Source organism: Neofelis nebulosa, chromosome 4, assembly GCF_028018385.1.
Source record: "Neofelis nebulosa isolate mNeoNeb1 chromosome 4, mNeoNeb1.pri, whole genome shotgun sequence".
Taxonomy (NCBI): domain Eukaryota; kingdom Metazoa; phylum Chordata; class Mammalia; order Carnivora; family Felidae; genus Neofelis; species Neofelis nebulosa.
In genome coordinates this window covers 106,705,383-106,725,697 of record NC_080785.1, presented here as the reverse complement: position 1 = coordinate 106,725,697, position 20,315 = coordinate 106,705,383, and the positions used below count along the sequence as shown (strand labels likewise).

The 20,315-nt window shown below is 57.2% G+C and overlaps 1 protein-coding gene across 11 annotated transcripts in view; it reads right to left on the bottom strand.

The window, feature by feature from the left end:
• The window catches only part of PKD1L1 (polycystin 1 like 1, transient receptor potential channel interacting), a 125,891-nt gene that overhangs the window by 63,715 nt on the left and 41,861 nt on the right, over positions 1-20,315 (bottom strand). For 10 of the 11 annotated variants that reach the window (XM_058725593.1, XM_058725586.1, XM_058725590.1 and 7 more), the window contains 11 exons: positions 19,977-20,183; positions 16,246-16,427; positions 13,717-13,938; positions 11,491-11,651; positions 9,931-10,266; positions 9,653-9,718; positions 7,988-8,164; positions 6,764-6,841; positions 4,529-4,671; positions 3,334-3,454; positions 291-402 (listed from right to left, as the gene is read on the bottom strand). In XM_058725593.1, the coding sequence (XP_058581576.1) occupies positions 291-402; positions 3,334-3,454; positions 4,529-4,671; positions 6,764-6,841; positions 7,988-8,164; positions 9,653-9,718; positions 9,931-10,266; positions 11,491-11,651; positions 13,717-13,938; positions 16,246-16,427; positions 19,977-20,183 (1,805 nt within the window). The remainder of the gene's footprint in view (positions 1-290; positions 403-3,333; positions 3,455-4,528; positions 4,672-6,763; positions 6,842-7,987; positions 8,165-9,652; positions 9,719-9,930; positions 10,267-11,490; positions 11,652-13,716; positions 13,939-16,245; positions 16,428-19,976; positions 20,184-20,315) is intronic. The other variant, XM_058725588.1, reaches the window with a different exon arrangement.

Genomic DNA, 20,315 nt, shown 5'->3' with positions numbered 1-20,315 from the left:
TGCAGAGCCCGACGCTGGGATCGATCTCACGAATCATGAGATCATGACCTGAGCTGGAATCAAGAGTCCGATGCTAAACCCACTGAGCCCCCCAGGCACCCCGGGACTGTGTTCTGTATATGGGTGGATGAGTGGCACACAGATGATGTCTCAGTACGATGATTTCTTTTGCTCATCCTGACAAGATGGGACCCCAGGAGCCACCGTTTACTCCAACCGTGGCCGACCGGGGGAGACCCGGCCCCGAGGAAACGCAGGCATGCGCCGGGGTCTCTGTGCCGCTTACTCACATGTCCTCGTCCAGGCAGAGACCCCCGTGGAGACGCGGCAGCACAGTCACCGCCACGGCACATGGCTGTACTCGGGAGCCCGAGCCATCTGTGATCTCGGTGGACAGCATGACTGGAAGGGAATGTAACAGAGGATACCAACACCTCAGGACCCATACTGTCTACTGCCAGCCATCACCAGAACGGTGATGACACCGTGCATCACAACAGAGCGAGGCGTGAACGCTGAGTGTGGCTGCCCCATCCTAGGGGGGAGGTCTGGCGTTCCAAGGTAAAATGCCCCACAGCGGTATGGGACACTAAGCACCAGAGAGCTGGGGACACGGGTGCAGTCACGAGAGGCAGCAGAAGCGACAGCCATGGGGCTGCAGGAGCCAGGAGGCGGTTTGCTCACTCTCACGCCCTCGGCACTCACTCATCTGACCTGCAGGCCCTGGGAGCCGGCAGCTCAAGGCCACCGGCAAACGGGACCGGTCCCACCTGGGAGCACTGGGCCAGGGGGAAGCTGGAGCTGTGGGAAGCCCAGAGGATGAAAGCCACAGTCCGCAATGGAGGATCAGGTGTTGGGGTAACATTTTAAGCCGCTCCTAAGTCATGTACAGAGACACGGAAAGTCTGGAGAAAGGCAAAGGAAGTGCGTGGAGTCACGGGAGCGTGGTCAGAAATGCCTTTTCTGGGGCGTCAGAAACTCTGTCCTGTGGTGCAGGCCTAGGGTCTGGGGTGTGGATGACACTCAACATGAAAGCCACGGGGCTGGCCACAGGAGTCACGCAAAACAGCAGAACAGAGGCATGCCATGGGCTTTCATAAAAGCATCTCAACCCAAAACACGGGGCCCAAGATTTGGGACTTAATTTTGAGGGTTGTGGTCCCTGGACCCTTGGCCGCCCCATCACCCCTACAAGCGAATTCTGGGTTCCCCCCTGTCCTAGGACTCTGAGCCCGTGGATACAGGGAGGCCCCATGTCAGCTGCAAGAGAGCCAGTTTAACAAGAACTACAGGGACCCCACTGCAGGTGACATGGCCCTCCTGCTGAAGCAGGGGATGCAGGCAAGGCAGCGGGAGCCAGCAGAGTTCAGGTGGACCCCACCCCGACCCCTGCAGCTGTGGAACCTTCAGTCCAGAGATGGGATGGGCTGGGATTAAGGGTCTGCTGCACTGTATTCAGTCTGCCTGTGTTCCCCCTCTTAGGAATCTTCAAGTCAGGTCCTCGAAGGAACAGATCATCCCCGTGTCGGCAACTGTAACTCCTGTGGGGTCTTTGGAATGACCTGGGTGACGTCACTCACCCTGACATTGCTCAGTGACTGTGGCCTGAAATATGGTCTACAAATTCATCCCACATGGGGGCACCTGGGGGGCTCAGTCGGTTGAGCATCGGACTTCGGCTCAGGTCATGATCTCGCAGTTCGTGGGTTTGAGTCCTGTGTCAGACTCTGTGCTGACGGCTCAGAGCCTGGAGCCTGCTTCGGATCCTGTGTGTCTGTTTCTCTCTGCCCCTCCCCTCCCCTGCTCATGCTCTGTCTTTCAAAAATAAATAAACATTAAAAAAGCAAAACAAAAATCCATCCAACACGGAGCTGAGGCCCTGCCTTGACATCCTAGGTGGGCATGTGCACAGCCCTGTGGTCTGCACACTCCTGTGGACAGGGTCCCACATGGCCCTGTGGGCAGGAGTCTGGAGAGAGGCACTGCCCGGTCTGAATCAAAGCACAGGGCTTCGTGCCCAACACCAGGAAGCAGGGGAGCCTGCCGGGTGAGCATCCGTTTGGAGGAAACTTTCCAGGAGACAGAAGGTGCATGTGGTTTCATTCTGGAAGAAGTGAGGCAGACCCTGAAACCACCTGCAGCCATCACCGTGCTCATCAGGACACATGGCAGACGTGCCCATCCGAGCGGATCGGTGTCCAGCTCAGAAGGCCTTTGCTCAGTGTCACCCACCTACAGCCAGGAGAATGTGCACGTGTGTCTAACTGGGGGTCAGGGAGGCTTTCCCGAACTAGAAAGCTTTCTGGCTGGGGTTCGGGGAGAGAGGAGGTTTAAGCAAACCAGGTGGATGAACCAGTTGCAGACGTCAGGCTGAAATACTCTCAGGTGGCCAGGTCAAAGAAACTTCTAGATGGGCGTGTTTCCTTGACTCTCAAACTTGCCTGCACGTCAGAATCATCCAGAAGGCTAAAAAACACCCTGTCAGCCCCCGAGATTGACGTAACGGGCACGGTCCCGCAGATGGGGCCGCTTTCCTCAGTGGTGGGGTATCTAATACGTGCAGTGGAGGGAGGCCACTGGGGCCAGCTGAGAATGGGGCAGCCCGCCGGCACAGGGGTCGGGGAAGCTGCCAGCACCGTGGAGCAATTTTTGCTCTGGGAACAACACATACTCAACTCTACATTCCCTTACCCCCGTGTTTTCTTTGCGGCGGGAGCCCCCCGATTGGGTTCTGTCTACAATCAACGCAGGATTCACCAGAGACCGCATATTTCGTCAGTAAACAAGGGGCGGCTTGGTCTGAAAGGTTTAATCCATACTCACAAGATGTTCCCTGGCACTTCAGCATTTACACTATATCTCAGCTGTAATTTTAAAAGAGATTTATTTATAGTATCGCTAATGTCTCTGCACTAGAAAGTAGGTAATCCACCTCATCTAAAAAGCATGACACTTTTCCAGATGAATAAATAAGAACTTATTTTCTAAATTAAAAAAATTTTTTTTAACATTTATATATTTTTGAGACAAAGACAGAGACAGAGCACGAGCAGGGGAGGAGCAGAGAGAGAGAGGGAGACACAGAATCCGAAGCAGGCTCCAGGCTCCGAGCTGTCAGCACAGAGCCCGACACGGGGTTCAAACCCATGAAACTTGAGATCATGACCTGAGCTGAAGTTGGGCGCTCAACCGCCTGAGCCACCCAGGTGCCCCAAGAACTTATTTTCTAGACGCATAGTTTTAACATTTTGTAGTTTGGGGAAGCCAGGGGGAAGGTTTAGGACCATAAGCAAACACAGCCAGCAACCCACACCCACGGCCTGACTGACTTACCTTTATAGTCATCCAAGGGCTCACCCGCAGGCAGCGCAAAGTAGTACTGGGTGTCTGTCCCGCGGTACAAAGTGTGTCTGGACCCGTTTCCTATCTGGTAACTGAATTTGTAATGGAAGTCCTAGGATCCGTTCCACAGAGAACAAAAAACAGTGTATAAGTGAACACACTGAATCACGTCCCCAGGAAGTACATACCCCTGCCTCCTTCACTCCACCAGAGGGCACTGTTTATACACAGGCTGGGGGCAGATACTAACTTCGTGTCCCCCCGAATGCAGACACGTGCATGGGGTGACCTCCCACCTGCGGGATCCCTCTCCCAGAGCTGAGAGGACCCCACACACTGGCTGCGCCTGTCACTCAGGGTCGTGTGCTCTCCTGGCCTGGGGTCTCCCAAAAGTCACAGAGGCACATGTGGTCTGGGCCTCCTCGGGCTGAAGGGGACACAGCAGACAGGAGATGGGGGGGCTCGGGCAATTTGTTCTTGGTGTCAGAACAGGGCATTTGGACAAACAGAGAGAGAGAGAGAGAGAGAGAGCGAGGCAAAGCAAGAAACAGACTCTTAACTACAGAGAACACACTGATGGTCACCAGAGGAGAGTGGGGGAAGGATGAGGGTTAAGGATGCATTTGTGATGAGCATTGAGTATTGTAGAGAGATGTTGAATCAGGGGCACCTGGGTGGTTCAGTCGGTTAAGCGTCTAACTCTTGATTTCGGCTCAGGTCGTGATCTCACGGTTCATGGGTTGGAGCCCCGCATCGGGCTCTGTGCTGACACTGCAGAGCCTGCTTGAGATTCTCTCTCCCTCTCTCTCTGCCCCTCCTCCGCTTATTCTCTCTCTCTCCCAAAATAAATAAACTTAAAAAAAAATGTTGAATCAATATATGGTACACCTGAAACTAACTTTGCATGTTGACCACATTGGAACTGATATAAAAACTTAACTAAAACAAACAACCCGGGGCATTTGCCTGGGCCCCAAGGGAGGCCAGGATCCGACCCTCCAGGGACACAGGCGGTGGGTTCTGAGGGAAGGGGCAGGGTGGGGGAAGGAACGGGTGGTGTCTCCCTGAGCGGGTGGAGGGCACAGCCACGGCACTCCCGCCCCCAGACCCCAGGGTTAACGTCCCGCAGCATCTCCCCGGAGAGCCACCTCTGCCTCTGGGACACACTCGGGGCAGCCGCGCGTACCGGTCTCCCTGACATGCAGAAGATGCTGAAGACGGTGTGTGCCTCGAGGCCACGATGTGGCTGCACTTGACAGGTCACGGCCCACGGAGCTGGCCTGAGCGTCACATAAAGCTGAGCTCGCCCCAGGAAGCCGTGCTTGGAGGCTGTGGAGGAGAGCGTGACAGAGAACTACAGTTGCACAAATGCCCGGTCCCAGTGGGACACTGTGTGGCTGCCACCGTGTGATCCCCAGACAGCGGCATCGGCGTCGCCCAGGAACTTGCTAGAGATTCGGATTGAGTCGGAGCCTGAGTGGGGGGACCCGGTGGCGGGGGACTGCGACATGCGTGGGAGGGGGGGACCCTGCACGCGGCACCTGTCATGTGACATGTCCACAGGCACTCAAAGTGCAGGCAGCCACACCCAGGCGTGGGCGTCGGGAGGCACACACAGATCATGCAGATGGAAATCAAAGTCTTGAGCACAGACACTAAAGGACACGGGGCTCCCCCTCACCGCAGCCTCGCCCCCCCCCCCCACCTGGGTACTCTCGAAGTCTCATCCACAAACAGTTACGTGTGGCTCACTTGAATTTAGCACCAATGCCATTTTTTATGGCTTCTGTCAACTGCATTCATATCTAAATACAGAGTTCAAACTCCCCAGGGAAACACACATAGTCCGATATGCACAACCATGGTTCCCCAAGCATCAAACATTTTATTTCCCATTTGCTACCATGACTGATGATTAATCATTAATCATTCCAAGTTTGTTCCCATGATGCGATTTTGTTTTGTTTTTCCACTTCTGATGTCTTTTTCTTGAGGTACAACATCTAAGAATGAGATGTATAAACCATCATCCTAACAGCAGGTACCGCACTGGAGATAACCTCGTTTACCATCCTGCTCCAGGGTCACATGGACCGTGGAAGTCAGCTGGGGGCCACGGCCCGGCCTGGTGTGGGCGGGAGCCCAGGGGCCAGCGTGGCTGCCGGGATGAGCCGGACCTCTCGCACAGAGGCAGAGTCTCTTCCCCCCAGAAGGAGTGTGACCCACCTGTGAAAATGGCCCTAAGGCTCATCATTTGGACAAATGTCAGCAGCAAAGGGAGGGAGGGCTAGCCAATGGTTGGCTCTGTGGTATTTGGGAAAACACAGGGAAATGCCTCTCTCGTACCAAACACAGGCACCTGGGGTTTAGTCTCTGAACGCCCATGGAAGGGGCGGGACGACCTTTGCAACGATGTCAACAGAGACAGGGGGAACGAGAATGAAGCCCAGGGACCCTGCCGGCCCTACCAAGGGGTCTCACAGGGAAGTCAGCCTCGTGCTGCACGCCCGGGAGAAAGGAAGCCAATGCAGAATACAACACTGGAAACGCACCAGGGTGTCCACGAGCCCAAAAGTGTGGGCACCGACCCAAACCCATCCGTACGTGTAAACCATCAGAACCTCTGTGCTTCTTCTATGGAACTAAAGACCTCTAGGGGGCGCCTGGGAGGCTCAGTCAGTTGAGCCTCAGACTCTTGATCTCTGCTCAGGTTGGGATCTCACAGGTCGTGAACTTCCAGCTTGTGAGTTCGAGCCCCACATTGGGCTCTATGCTGACAGTGCTGGGCCTGCTTGGGATCCTCTCTCCCCCTCTCCCTCTGCTCCTCCCCCATTTGCGTGTGCTCTCTCTCTCTCTCTCTCAAAATAAATAAATTTTCAAAAAAAACCCACAACAACTCTCTAGAAATGGGGCAGAATGTCCAAAAATGACCCCAAAGTCAGATGTAAGATTGAGTCACGGGAAGGCCAGAAGGGACACGGAACAGGACGCGGGGTAAACATGTCATGTATTCAACAAACGGTGTCCACAGAACAACAGAAATGCTACCTTGTTGGGTTTTAAATATGTGGAGGAGTTATCAACCAATTTGTAGGGAAAGAACCAGCTAATGCACTTATCTTGGACAAAATAAAATAAATACATATGTAGTTTTCTGTATGTGTGTGTGTGTGTGTGTGTTTTTAAGGCAAACACCTCAGCCTTTACTGTGACCTAAACACCCACCTGATCCCTTAAGGATCAGAAACACACAAGGAGGCAACAATGAGCAGTGAGTGACTGTGGGGATGGAGGGAGGGTCAGGACACCCGGGACAAGAGCTCGGGAGACTCTGAAGTGGCTGAAATTTCCAGAAAAAACATGAATGTAATGAAACCCCTCATCATCCCCCCGACCGGGTCCAGCTGACAGCGTAACATACCCACAGAGGCTTGCAGGACATAGGTCTTCCCAGGGCTCAGTGCGAATGGCTTGATTGTCACAGTCTGTCCCGTGATACCTGCAGAGAAGGGGCACACGGAAGCCGTCACGGGAAAGCTCTGAAGGCAGGGTAGCGGGCAGATGCCCTGCACCTCCATAGGCAGGGGTACAGCAGGCTCCTCCCTGCAATGCCCCCAGATGCTCGTCACCCGCCCTCTTTACGGAGCTGAAATCTCTCCTCCAGCATCCCCTGCCCGACAGCAGTGACCCTGAGTGGGGGTGCTGGGGGTGGACCCAGGGTCACACTAGGCTCCGAGAGAGAGACGACGCTGGTGAGAGCTCACTCTGCACCGGTAGCATTAGGTCCAGTCTCCAAGCCGGCTAGTTTGCACATTATTCTGTCCGTGAGGGGTGATGAAGAAATTTCAAAGCAGGGGAGCCTGGGGGCTCCGTTGGTTAAGTGTCCGACTCCTGATTTCCACTCAGGTCATTCGTTCTCAGTTTGTGAGATGGAGTCCCATGTCTCTGCTGCCCTCCTCTCTCTGCCCCTCCCCTGCACTCTCTCTCTGTCCCTCCCCTGTCCTGTCTCTCCTAAATAAATAAATAAATAAATAAATAAATAAATAAATAAATAAGTATTTAAAAAAAAAGATATTTCAAAGTGATTTTTATATCTTGCAGGAACCCTGTAAACCATTTCTGAAACCTGGGTGTGACCGCTGTCCCCTGGGGACTGGGTCCCTTCCCTGGGGGGCAGGAGCTGACTCTGAAGGTGGGAGGGACCCAAAATACAGGCTGGCGGTCTCCACAGGGAACCATGGTGGGGGGGCGGGGGGAGAGGGGAGGAGGCAGCCGTGTGACGACAGTGGGGTAGACGTGGCCCCAGGCTTCCCCACAAGAGGCCTCAAGCCAGCACCGAGTGGAGCCAGTGCGTCACGGAGCGGGGCCACCATGCCCACTCCGTGGGGTGATCGTCCTCCCCGTGGAGGTCGTGGCCTGGCACAGGTTGTTCCATGTGCAGACAGGGCTCCTGGGGCTACAGAGGCCAAGTCTGCCCGTAAATGGGGCCCTGTCTGCCGTCCCCAGAGGGACACATACAAGGAGAAAAGGCTCAATGACCCCAAGTACTTCTGTGTGGAAAGCAAATGTGGCAGAAGAAACGGGCTGGCGAGCAAACCCTTCTGGACCAGCTGCCAATTCCCATTTGTGTAGACACGCGCCGTACCGGAGGCGGTGTAGCCGTGGAAGAGTGTGCGGCCCACCGGGGACTTGGGCCAGTCAACCATGAGAGGGGACCCGGCAGCAGCGGTGGGGGGCAAGGGGCCCAGCAGGTTGTCCCCGTCACCACGGCCCCTGTCGGCACTGGAACTCGGATCTGATCCTGGGAGGCTGGGGTTGGGCCCTGGGAAGACAAGCCGACACGGTAAGGGACAGGCCATAATGACAGTCTGACGGCCTTCATCAGTACCCGTTCTGCTGTGCGTCCTCCTGAATGACGTGGGTTCGCGCTGCGATGGCACGTTCCATCCCTTCCACCCGCCTCTCGCGTTCAGCAGACCCTCTGCGCACCAGGCCGGGTGCTGGACTGGGGCAGAGCCGCTAACCAGAGCGGCAGGGGTCCTGCCTCCTGGACCTGCCCGGGCAGGTCAGGGCACAGGAGGACCCTGCCCCCCTGCTCCCCTGCCCCCCTCAGTACTGTAAGGCCCCGAGGCAACGAGACAATGCAGGGCCTGGGAGGGAGGAATGGGAGGGAGGAGTCAGAGGAATGAGAGGGGCCCCTCCGAGAAGGGGCTGTCTTAGAGCTGCTGGGCCATGGTCCGGGAGGGCCCGGGTGGGCAAGGCACAGATAGGGACCAAGTAAACACCCCTGGAAGGTTGGAGATGTGGCTGGAGGGGATGACAAAGGGAAAGGCAGGGAAATGAGGCAGAAAGTGCCAGGGCGCTCTGGTGGGAGGCCCAGCATGTGGCGGGAAGACATTGAGGACTGGTGGGGGGAGGGGGGGCTATGCTGTGGCCCTGAGAGGTCTCCAGCTGTGTCACACGGTGAATGAGGGCAGGCGGCAGGGATGGAGGAAAAGAAAGAGCAAGGGCTTCCGCGTAGTCCAGGTGCCTGGGGTGGTGGGACACAGACACGTCGTCCCCTGATCGTCCGGCCGTCCTGCCCACAGTCACGTCGTCCCCTGACCATCCGGACGTCCTGCCCACAGAAACGTCCTCCAATGACTGTCCGGCCGTCCTGCCCACAGATGACCAATCCTCCAGTGACCGTGCATCTCTCCATCTGAGAACATACTCACTGTGTGCCAGTGTGCCAGGCACTGTGATCATCTGGCACACGGGTTTGCACTTGCCAGGGAAGCTTCCCTGAAGAGCTAGACTAGAGCAGGACACACAAGGAGACAGCCGCGAGCACCTTGCGCACCTGCTTCAGGCGCAGTTGAGGACTCTGCTGGGCTGTCACAGGAGCGGGGGTGATACAAGGTAAGAAGGTGGGACTGTCCCGGAGGAAGGGAACGGAGGCTGACCGGAAAGGAGGAAGCGCTCCAAGATGACAAGTGGGGAAGGCGCAAAGGGAGGTGTTTTTGGCAGATGACACTCTGGGGACTGAGGTGTGGGACAGGGGCAGTACCCCCCATGGGCCTGGGGCTTTTGGAAGCGCAGGGAGCCCGAAGAGAAGTAGGTGAGCTGGAAATAAGGATTTGGGGGAGACGGTGCCATGCAGAGGAATCTGGGCTTTTTCCTTCGTCTCTGGGAGCTCTTGGTGGTCGTGATGCCATGGGGAGGGGGGCAATTCTCGATTTCAGAGGTTAGACCCGAGGGGACACAGGGACCCGAGGCGGGGACACAGGGACCCAAGGAGCCCCAGAAAGAGGAAGAAGCACGGACTCACAGTCAGCGGGCTGTCTCCCTCTGGACAGCTCTGCTTCTTGGATATTGCCGTAATAGGCTTCAAAATCTACACGAGAGGAGAAAACCGTAACGTGTCATTTAAAGCCATAAGACTCTCCTGAAATTAATACCCACCCTCCTGACGCAGCACATGGGCTGCCCCAGTGTGTTTCTAGAGTCCACATCCTGTCCTTGCGGGTGTCACCGCGTTACCACCACAGTGGAGGAGACAGTGGAGTCTGGGCCCGGCCCCGAATATGAGGGGACTGTGGCACTTACCAGAGGGGGAAGGGGACAGGCCCTGGGAGGGCGAACTTCCTCCAGGGGAGCTGGGTCCTGGAGAGCCCTGGTCCTGGGGAGTCACTCCTGGGGCCGCAGCGTCACCCGTGGCGGGGACCCAGTGTCGGCTGACCGTGGGCCCTGAGGAGGGTTTCCCCGTGGCTGAAAGGCCGGGCTGGCCCTGGGTCTGTGGCGACGGCTCCTGTGAGAATGGCGCTCCCGTTGTGTGGCACTCCAGCCAGCTCGGCTCCGTGGACGGTGGACTGGACTCTGGTGGCCTGGAAACGGCCCCTAGCCCGGCAGAGCCCAGCAGCCCCACCGTCCTACAAAAGGGAACTTGAACAAACATGGGACAGTGTCAGAAATCTGGAGCAGAAAAGCTATGCGGTTCAAGGTTTACGTGCTGTTGTAACAGACCCGATGCAAATCTGAAAAGGACATGTATGAGAAAATTCGCGGAGCCTGGTTTTCACCGGAGGCAGGCAGTTGGCCCCTGAGAAGCAGATGCATGGAAGCAGGCCACCAATTTGTCCATGTGTCCCCCTCGGGGCCCCGCCTGGCACGGGTCGTCCATGCATGTTCGAGACAATGCAGCCACGTGGACTCTCTCCCGACCCTCGTTCACCTGTCAGTGTCTCGGGTCACAGTTCTAACAAGTGCTAGGATAATTTACGAGAAAGGACGAACGCCAAACAAAGAAACATTTCTGAAGACGTAAAAGACGACGTGTCATGGTGGCCAGCTTTTAAGTGCTGCCGTGACACAGCAAGATTCTGTGACAACAAAGACAAGGGATAATCCCCGGCTCTGCTGCAAGATCAACTACCGGGGTCTGTGCCCCAGGTTCCTCTAGTGCGTTCCCCACGGGCTTTGCCTCAGAAACGGTCAACTATCTTGGGGTGTGGGAACGGCTCCGCTGTGAAGAAGTGCACATTGCCCGAGTCTCCGTGTCCCTCCAGCTGTGAGGGCAGCCGGACTCCGAGCTCCGTGTAGGGAAGCTGCGTGTGGCCCCACCAAACGGATCCAAAAGAAGTTAAGTGTGGGTCTCTGAGGGCTTGGCACAAGCTTCTGTCATAGGAACAGCCGCGCGCAGCTCAGAAATAAAAGCCCTTCTGTTTGCCATTCGCCACCATCTCTCTGATCACGGACACCACTGGTGGGAACCCATGTCCCTCGTGGTTCAAACCCAGCGGCCACGGCACCCGCAGGCCACCTCCCACCCCAGAGTAGGCGTGTTCTCCCGGGATCCCACGTATCCTCACCACCATCCTGGCAGCGCCTGGACCCACCTTCCCCACCCAAGAGAGCCAGGTCTTGGAGAAGCCCCTCTGGGCACGGGGAGCAGAGCTGGGGCGAGACCTGGCCCCAAGGACGGCGGGACCTGGGAGGGACGGGGGCAAGGCATCCCCAAGGGCATAAAGGAGAGGGGCTGGGGGACACGGTCAGCGACAGGCAGGACCAGGGACGCCAGCCCAGACGAGGCAGAGTCTGCACGCCATTAGAGATCTGTGAATCCCCGTGTCCTGCCCCGCTTAACACACGAAGGGGCAGTGACCTCACCTTCCACACTAGTCCCTTCTGTTGCGTTGACCAGGAAGAGGTCCCAGGAGTAGGACAGCCCGGATACTTGGCCACAGACTTCGCACTCAGCCTGAAGACAAAGTTCCTCATTCCAGTTAACAAAGACGTCTCTAAAGTTGACCCAGGAGATGTGGACGAATCTGTGACGTGCAGACCAGGTTGGAGGTTTTAGGGAAAGGACTGGGTGCTTCTGTGGTCTTGTTCAGCCACGTTAAGAGGGTGTCTGTGTCACGGCCAACGTGACTGAGCACCTCCAGGGTGGCCGAGCCCTCACCCAGCTCCACCCACGTGGGCCAGATCCCAGGAGGCAAACACACTGAGCTCAGAGAGGGTGTGCAATTCCTCCAGGTCACACAGCTCAGGACAGAGCCAGGACGGCACTCTGGCCACTCTCTCCGCAGGAGGGACGCCCCCTGAGTGTTCTCTTCACCTTGGGGCTCCGCCCCCAGTGGCTGAGGACATTCTGCATTCTTAGATGGCCTCGGGTGCTCCAGGGGACACTGCATCCATGCCCTTAGCCTTGCTCCCTGCAGTCTGCTGGGCCCCACACGTGAAACCCCACCCAATCTCTCAGGCCTGCAGCCCCGTGGCCCCCCGAATTCCTTCCCCAGGCTCCTTTGCTGACCAGCACTCACCAACACATGCCCTGAGGAACGCAGTTCCTTAGGCGGTATGGGTGGTCAGGGTTTGCCGCCACGGGCCTGATTTGATGGGTTTCTGTCCTGTGGGACTCGGGGGCCTCGGCAGGCCAAGGTAGAGAGACCCCCCCACCAACCTCCCAGAGCATGTGTGCGGTGCAGGTGTTCCCCCCATGTCAGACCGCGGCCCCCCCAGCACAGGAGGTCCGGGTGGAGGGAGCACAGCACACGGGGCCACGCAGGCTCCTCGAGGGGCCTCAGGCCGGGCTGTCCCTATGTGTGCATGTACGTGTGTCTGCGTGTAAGCGGTCACGCCTCTCTCCACGCACCACGTGTGCGTGCCTGTTGGGTAGGGACGGGCCAGACACGGGAGGCCCGTCTGGCCCCAGACCTCGCAGAGACAGGGTCCACAGGGGCCCAGATAATGCCTGACAGGACTGATAGACATCCACCTTTAGAACATGGTGAGTATCTTCAAATAAATTCTTTATGAGTAACAGAATTATATGGTACATTGTATTTTTTTAAAAAGGGCCTAATTTATTAGTATAATTATTTAAATGATGGCCCAAGGCTTGTAGCCCTGTACTGGCATTCCTTCACTTAAAAAAAAATTTTTTTTAAGTAGGCTCCACACCCAGTGTGGGGCTTGAACTCACGACCCGGAGATCAAGAGTCACATGCTCCACTGACTGAGCCAGCAGGGCACCTCCATTCCTTCACCTTTAACACACATCACGACTCAAAACCGATGCAGGCAGTCTGGGTCTGTATGGACCTTGGAGAAGTGTCCATTCTGTCTGCTGAGACTTGTTTCTCATGGCTTCAAACCTGAACCCCTGGGGGGAGGGGCTCCATCACGGTGGTCTGCCCGACCTTGGTACCACAGCTCACATCCTCTCCTTTGCATTGGTCCTGCCAGGCACGGCCAATTTGCTTCCTCCTCCAGGAAGCCTTCCAGAACCAGCTACCCACACTTCTAACTACACGTGTTTTCAACATGACGACGGCAACTGCCTAGACCCGTTGCAGGGTCCATGTACGGAAGCGGTCCTGCTCGCCTGAGTCCTTGCGGACGTCCCCCTTGCCCCCAGCCCGCTCCTTGGGACCTAGCTCCCCAGGGGAAGTTTGAAGCAGCGGCAGGGCACGCCAGCCTGCATGGTGCTGGCGCTGAGTGGGGCCCTCACTCAGGTGCTAGTCTGGCCTCTGTGGTCACAGTATTTCTCTGCTCCTTCCACCTGCACCGCCTCCATGCTGCCATCTGGCCCAGCTCGGCGACGCCTGGAAGGCCCTGGGCAGAGGCCCTGAGATGCCTTAGCCCTTTCCAGGCTTGGCCTCAGGCCCCGGACACAGGAGCCCTCCCACTTGGAGCCCGCAGGTGCCAGCATGAGCCCAGCAGGCTCTGCCCTGGGGCCAGAGGACCGCGGATTCCCCCAGCCCTCCCTGGTCAGCCCCTTTCTCCTGTGGGCCCGGCTCCTGCATGCAGTGGCTCCCACACCCATAGGGCAGAGCACGGAAGGGTGCACCCCTTGGATCCGCAGTGCAGGGAGCACAGGACAGGACGCACCTGAGTGCCAAGTCGGGGCGAGGGGACAGGAACACCTGTGCCTCTGAAGAGTTCCGGCCACCGCTGGACACCATCAGTGTCACGAGAAACTGGTCATAGCTGTTGCTCAGAGAGTCCGCAGGAAAGGAAAGGGTGGGAGCCCCGGCGTCCAGGCTGCGTGGAGAGGAGGTGGAGAAGCAGGGGTGCCCAGGGGCGCTGGCCGCGGTGCACTTCCAGTGATACCTGCGGGATGCCACCACGGGGCTGAATGCACTTGCTCTGGCCTGTCAGGTGACCACCCTGGGGTCACTCAGTGGGCTTTCCCGGGGCCCCAGGGGAGCAGCTGGGCAGGGAGCTGTGAGGTTGCGCTTACGCTCTAAGGCAGGGAGGGTGGGGGTGTCCAAAGCGGGAGCAGTACTGCCAGGTACCCACCTGGCTTCCTGGGCCAGGACATGAGCACCAGGCACGCTCAGTCCTCTGTACTTGCGACAGTCAGGAAGACAGCCCCAACCCCTGCCTGGGGCAGGTCCTGCCCGGGGCTGGGGGGAGGGGCAGGGACACATGGAGACAAGCAGCGCCCCCCAGGGAGGTGCCGGCCCTGCAGCCGCAGGCCCCCCCCCCCGCAGCACCCCCAAATCTGCACTCCTGCTCATACCTTCAAGGTCACTTCCCTCTCTTGGCTGCAGGTAAGCTGGACCCGGACACCCATCCTAATAACCCTCCCTGTATCCAGAGCCTGTCCAGCTCGGGCCCTTGTGGGAGCGACCCTCCCCGGGGCTCGGCAGGAACAATCCCCGTTCCCAGGGGGAGACTCAGCCTGTCTCAGCAAACACACACTGAGCCCTTGCTTCTGGGTGCCACGTGGGGCTGTCGGGAGGGCACAGCGTAACCAAGACCCCACTGTGTCCTGAGGCCACGGTGCAGGAGGTACGCAGCCAGCTGCGTGCTTTGTCCAGAGTGCGTACACATCACCGGCAAGTCAAGGGGCCACCTCTGGCCTCCGCCAAAGCCCATACTTGGACGCAGCAAATGTCTACGCTGGTTATTCACGAACACTCACTGAGGCCCTGCTGGGCGCCAGGCACAAGGGATATGCCAAACCGCAGCCCTGCCCTTCTGGAGGGACTGTTCCAGAGGGAACAGACTGCTGACAGTGACAGCCGGTGAGCGGATATCTGATGTCACGGGGACAAGGCACAGAGTCGGGATGGGACCGTTGTTGCTTCAGATGGAGCCCTCAGAAGCCCCCCGGGAATGTGGTATCTGAGCGCAGACGGAAGGAAGTGGGGTGGGGACAGTCCGGGAGTCAGCTGAGGGAAGATGCAGGAGGCACCCCCACCGCCCCAGTGCTGAGGGCAGGGGGGGAGCATGGAGCAGGAAGAGGACTCGGGGGACAGGTGGCCATAGGCCTGGGGCACGGGGAGTGCTCGGGCAGCGCTGCAGACTTTGGGGCAGGGCTTTGCGAGCTGCGTCCAGCTGCTCCGAGAAGCAGAGCCTGATGGTGGGCAGGGGACAGCCGGGCACCAGTGAGGACGCCCTGTGGGAGGAAGCCGGACGCGGCCCTCACGGCGGACGGGGCCAGTGAGTCTTCCTGACAGACCGGCCACAAAGGGGGAGAAGAGCAGCCGCGGCCACTGAAGGCTTTGGCCTCGGTAACAGGAAGGACCTTCCATCAGCAGACGGGAAGGCCGCAGAGGGCCCGACGGGCGAGGACACAGCCAGCCGGGAGTCCAACGGTGGTCTGGGTGGGGGCTGCACGGACGGTGTCCGTGGAGGGTGCAGCTCGGGGGGAGTGAGGTGCGGACGGTGTCCACATCAGGAAACTGGGTGAGGCCACCAGGGAAGGTGTGTGGACGGTCAAGGGCACCAGGCTTGAGCCGGGGCCTCTAACATTAAGGGATGAGCGAGACTCTGAGATCAAGCTCCCCGAACACCAAAGCAAGAACTTTAGTAATGAAATAACTTATTTGTTAAGGACGGACTGTTTGTGTGAGGTGTGAGCGGGGCCTCGGGAGAGGATTAGATCATGAAGGGGGGGGCCACGAAAAGACTGGCGCGCCTATAACATGGTCCCCAGGGAGCCCCGGACCCCTTCAACCCTGTGAGGACACAGTGAGGGCGCCAGCTCCGAAAGAGGAAGCAGGTCCCCCCTGGACACGGAGCCAGCTGGCACCCTGGTCCTGGCCTTCCAGTGCCCAGAGGGGACAGAAGGAAACGTGTGGTTTATGGACGACGCAGGCCAGGGTGGTTTATTACAGCAGCCGGAACGGATTGAGGCAGTATTTCAACTTCCATTTTCTAAAACACCAACTCACAAAGCTGCTCATGTGTTTAGTTCCACACCTTCCCCAAATCCCTTACATTACGATCCTGAGTGAAATGTCAGTTCAATTAACAAGAGTGGAGGCACTTAAGTTGTTTGAATGACGAGGCAGGATTTATGGCCACCTCTCCCAACGTTTCTGGGCCTGGGTTTGGAGAAGGCGATGGGTGGGGGGAGGGGAGGGAGGCTGTGCCCAGCCCAGATGGTCACACAGCCCCCGGGCTCACCTGAGAACGGCTCCAGGACTGTCTGGGTCATAGGACTGGGATCCCCTGAGGACGATGATGGACGAGGGGGCTCTGGAGATGAACAGGTGCGTGCCCTCGGAGATGACGCTCACGGGGGCCCGGGCTCGCACCTCCACCCCCACACGGTAGCTGCTGTGCACGACGCTGCCTTCCACCTGAACCTGGAACACCGCCGACAAGGGGGCATCACCTGGGGGACTGGGCAGGACGACCTCCATGGTGGACGCTCCTCTGACTCTGGAAGGAAACTGGGGCATCTAAATGCACCGCTGGCTCCAACAGCGGCTCCGAGCGCTGCACCGAGAGGGTCCGTTATTTCCAACCCCAGCCAGTCACCTTCGCCAGGCAAACAGCCTACTGTGTGCCCGGTGGAAGCAGAGTGGCTGAAGCCGGTGAGGATGGGGGAATTCGCTCACCGCATCTGGAGGGCACACGGAGCTGGGGACAGAGCAACACCGTCAGTAACATGGCCCTGTCTGCTCACAGTCCAGATGCCAAACCTACTCCACAGACAGGGAGTCTGTCCATCTGTCCGTGGTCTTGGACGGCACTGGAGACTTCCTTCAAACTACATTTCTACCCCCATGTGATCGATGCTCTTGAAGCAAATAAATGAACTTTGAGACAAATACTCTTCAACTCAAGAATATGGAACAGTTTATGAAGAAGGCATTTGCAAGGGTTCTTTTAGAAGTTTGATGCAACTTTAAAAACAAATAGAGCCTAACACCCGCTGCTCTTTTCACGGGTCCTGGCTGGGTCCTCCGGGACTTTCTCCAAAAACGTACCCACGGTCGCTGCTGGCGGTTCTCCCGAGAGCGGGCCTGAGGGCAGTCCACCGTCTCTGATTACACTCCAATCTGCCTGCCCAGCTCCTCCCGCCCAAGAAGCCAACAGGAACGTCCAGAGACGGGGACCCTGTGCCCCAGGGTGGGGGAACCCATCAGGACAGTGACGGCAGGAGGTCTGGACATCTGAGGGAGTGGCCCCCGAAGGCGAAGTGATGACACGAGCTCGGATCTCAGCAAAAGCATCTTCTCAAGTCGGGTCGCCACGACTCGGACAAAGATACATCCGTAGCCCATTCAATGCCAATGACACAGCTGATGAGTGAGTGTGTCAACCAGCGGAGCCATTGAGCGCCGAGGCGTGGACCGCAGCCATGACCCTTCCCACATGGGCAGGCGAGGGCACCTGTGACCCCACTGTCCGGATCTCGGGGAAAAGGGACTCTCAAGTGTTGGATGCATGAAGTTACCAGCATTGGGCCTCATCAAGCATTTCGCTGCCCATCTTTGTGCACCTTATCCAACGGCACGCACTAGCTCAGAGCTGCAGGATGGAGAGGGAACCCATGGCCACACGGCCCTGTCCGCTTCTCTTTTTGCCAGGTCACAGAGCACTGACTCGTGACCTTACACAGTATGAACCAGCCTCTGCATGAATGGCTGTTTCTAACCACACTGACAATGGTACTTGTAATCTGCAGGGTTCGGAGCCACACCACAGGGAGATGGGCATCCGTGCCAGGCCTCTCGGGCAGGGGGCCAGACCGCCTGTCTTGGGAACTCTCCTCCACCCCATTTGTGCCCATCTGGAACACGGGGTGGTTAGGCTGGTCACACGGTCCACACCATGACCGCACTGGGTCTGCTCTGGGCCACGTCTGTCCAGCTGAAATCTGCCCTTCTGGCAGTCACTTCCCCAAGAACCTCAGTGACAAGGAGACCCCCAAGACTGGTCACAGAACAGGAACGCCTGCTTGGTCTTGTCAATGTGATGACAGACAGTAGAGATTTTAAGCCATGTTAAACCAAGAAAAAATATAGACCATTTCAGGAACAAGTGATTTCAAGAATATAATGGGGGTGCCTTGGGTGGCTCAGTCGGTTGAGTTGACTTTGGCTCAGGTCATGATCTCATGGTTCAGTTCATGAGTCGAGCCCTGCGTCGGGCTCTGTGCTGACAGCTCAGAGCCTGCAGCCTGTTTCAGATTCTGTGTCTCCCTCTCTCTCTCTGCCCCCTCCCCTGCTTGTGCTCTGTCTCTCAAAAATAAACAAACTTTAAAAAAAAACATTAAAAAAATAAAATAATAACTGGGGCACCTGGATGGCTCAGTCAGTTAAGCATCCCACTTTGGCTCAGGTCATGATCTCACAGCTCATGGGATTAAGCCCCATATCAGGCTCAGCTCAGAGCCTGGAGCCTGCTTTGGATTTTGTGTCTCCCTCTCTCTCTGCCCTCCCCTACTTGTGCTCTGCCTCTCTCTCTCTCTCTCTCTCTCTCAAAAATAAACATTTAAAAACAGGGAGTATTACTAATAAAACATTTCTACTATTTAAAAATTAACAGATCCTTATGATGCTTATTATGGACATACCAAACCTTGTCTCGTTTTCAGGCTCCTTCACCTGTTCTATTCCCAAAACACAAGGGCTGCCTGCTGGGGCTCCTCCCTCCTGCTCCTGTCCTCGCTGCTCAGAAAGTGTCCCAAATGGACACTCTGCTCTCCTGAGGGAAATGGGGAGCAGTCTCACTGTCCTCCATGCACTCGGTCTTAACCTTTGCGTTTTCCATTTCACTTGTGTGAGTAATCACGAGGGTAGGTGAACCCTCGTGGGTTTTACTGGCCGTAAACCCACCTGCAGTCACCTGTTCTGCCTTTCTGCCCATGGCCACTGCATCATTTCAGCTTCCCGTTGCCTCTGAGTTCACCATTAGAGCGCTCCGGAGTGATGGAACGTTCCAGAGAGTATTCAATAGTGAAGTCCCATCCTTCAGTCTACTCCCAACTCTTCCCTAATTAATACTTCTGAAGTAAAGTGTGGTTTCCACTCCGCTGCCTCTGACCTTTCCTGTGGCCTTCGTCTGCAACGGTGCTACTGTGGCCGTCACCCAGCCCTTGGGGAGGGGTCCAGGGCACGGTGGGATTAGCACAGATGTGGCAAGGAAGCATCTGGAAACCCTGATCGCAGTGCAATGCTGCTGAGACATGCAAGCACATGTCACTGCTCCCAGTGTGTGTGTTGGTGTCTCCAGGAACCTGAGGGACCCACACTGGTCCCCACGCATAGGGCAGGCCCTCATGTCCCAGATGAAGGAACAAAGTCCCCTCCCTGTGGAGCTGGGGCGGCACCGGTGGTCTCCAGTCCAGCCTTTACACCTGCCAGGCAGACCCCAGACCCCTCACCAGGTCTGTTCCCCACTTGCCCTGCCAGCCTGTGCCCCATTGCGAGCCCCAGGCTCCTTCAGGGTCTTGGCCCCGGCTGCTGCCTCCCACGTCCTGTGCCCCATGAAGCCAACTCTCCTAGAAGAGACCACGACCTACTGTCACCATTTTTCCAGCCAAACGCAGCAAATGTCAGCACCAGCCTGGTCACCAGGGTGCCCTGGTGGCCCTGCTCTCTGACTAACATGCCCTCCCTTCCCAGGCAGCGGGCCCCTTGATGACACAAATACACCTTTAACATCCCGGGACTACCTTGGTGACATGGTCAAAGCAGGTGCACAGGAAGGTTTTGCTAAACAAATAAGGAGATTTTCATGATTACTCTGTCCGCATTTGGACATAAAATGTGTTAAAGGAATCAAGCACTTCTCGAGATCCCAGCCACACCTGTTGTGACAGCCCTCTTTTTCTTGGACAGAGCAGGCTGGGGCCAGGGTCCTGTTCGGAGGCTGTTCGGAAAGCACGCTGGCTGGTCACCCACCTTGGCAAGCGCGGTGTAGTTCCCGGGCTGCAGGAAGTAGCCAGGGACGGTGAGGGTCTGCCCGTGAGTGCTGACACCAGGGGGCAGGGGTACCCGTGCCCCCTCGGAGTTCCAGAAGGTCCAGGTGTAGGAGAGGCCTTGGGAGATGTCACAGAGGATCACAGACTCAAACGTCACACCCAGGTTCACGGGCTGAGATCTCCACACCTGCGGGTTAAAGAGAAAAGAGTCTCGAAAGGTCCATTATGCCTGACGCCACAGAGAAGCATCAAAACTTACTCTCAACATCGGGCACCAGTGACCCTCTTGCATAATCACAGGGTGGGCCCCTTACAGCTG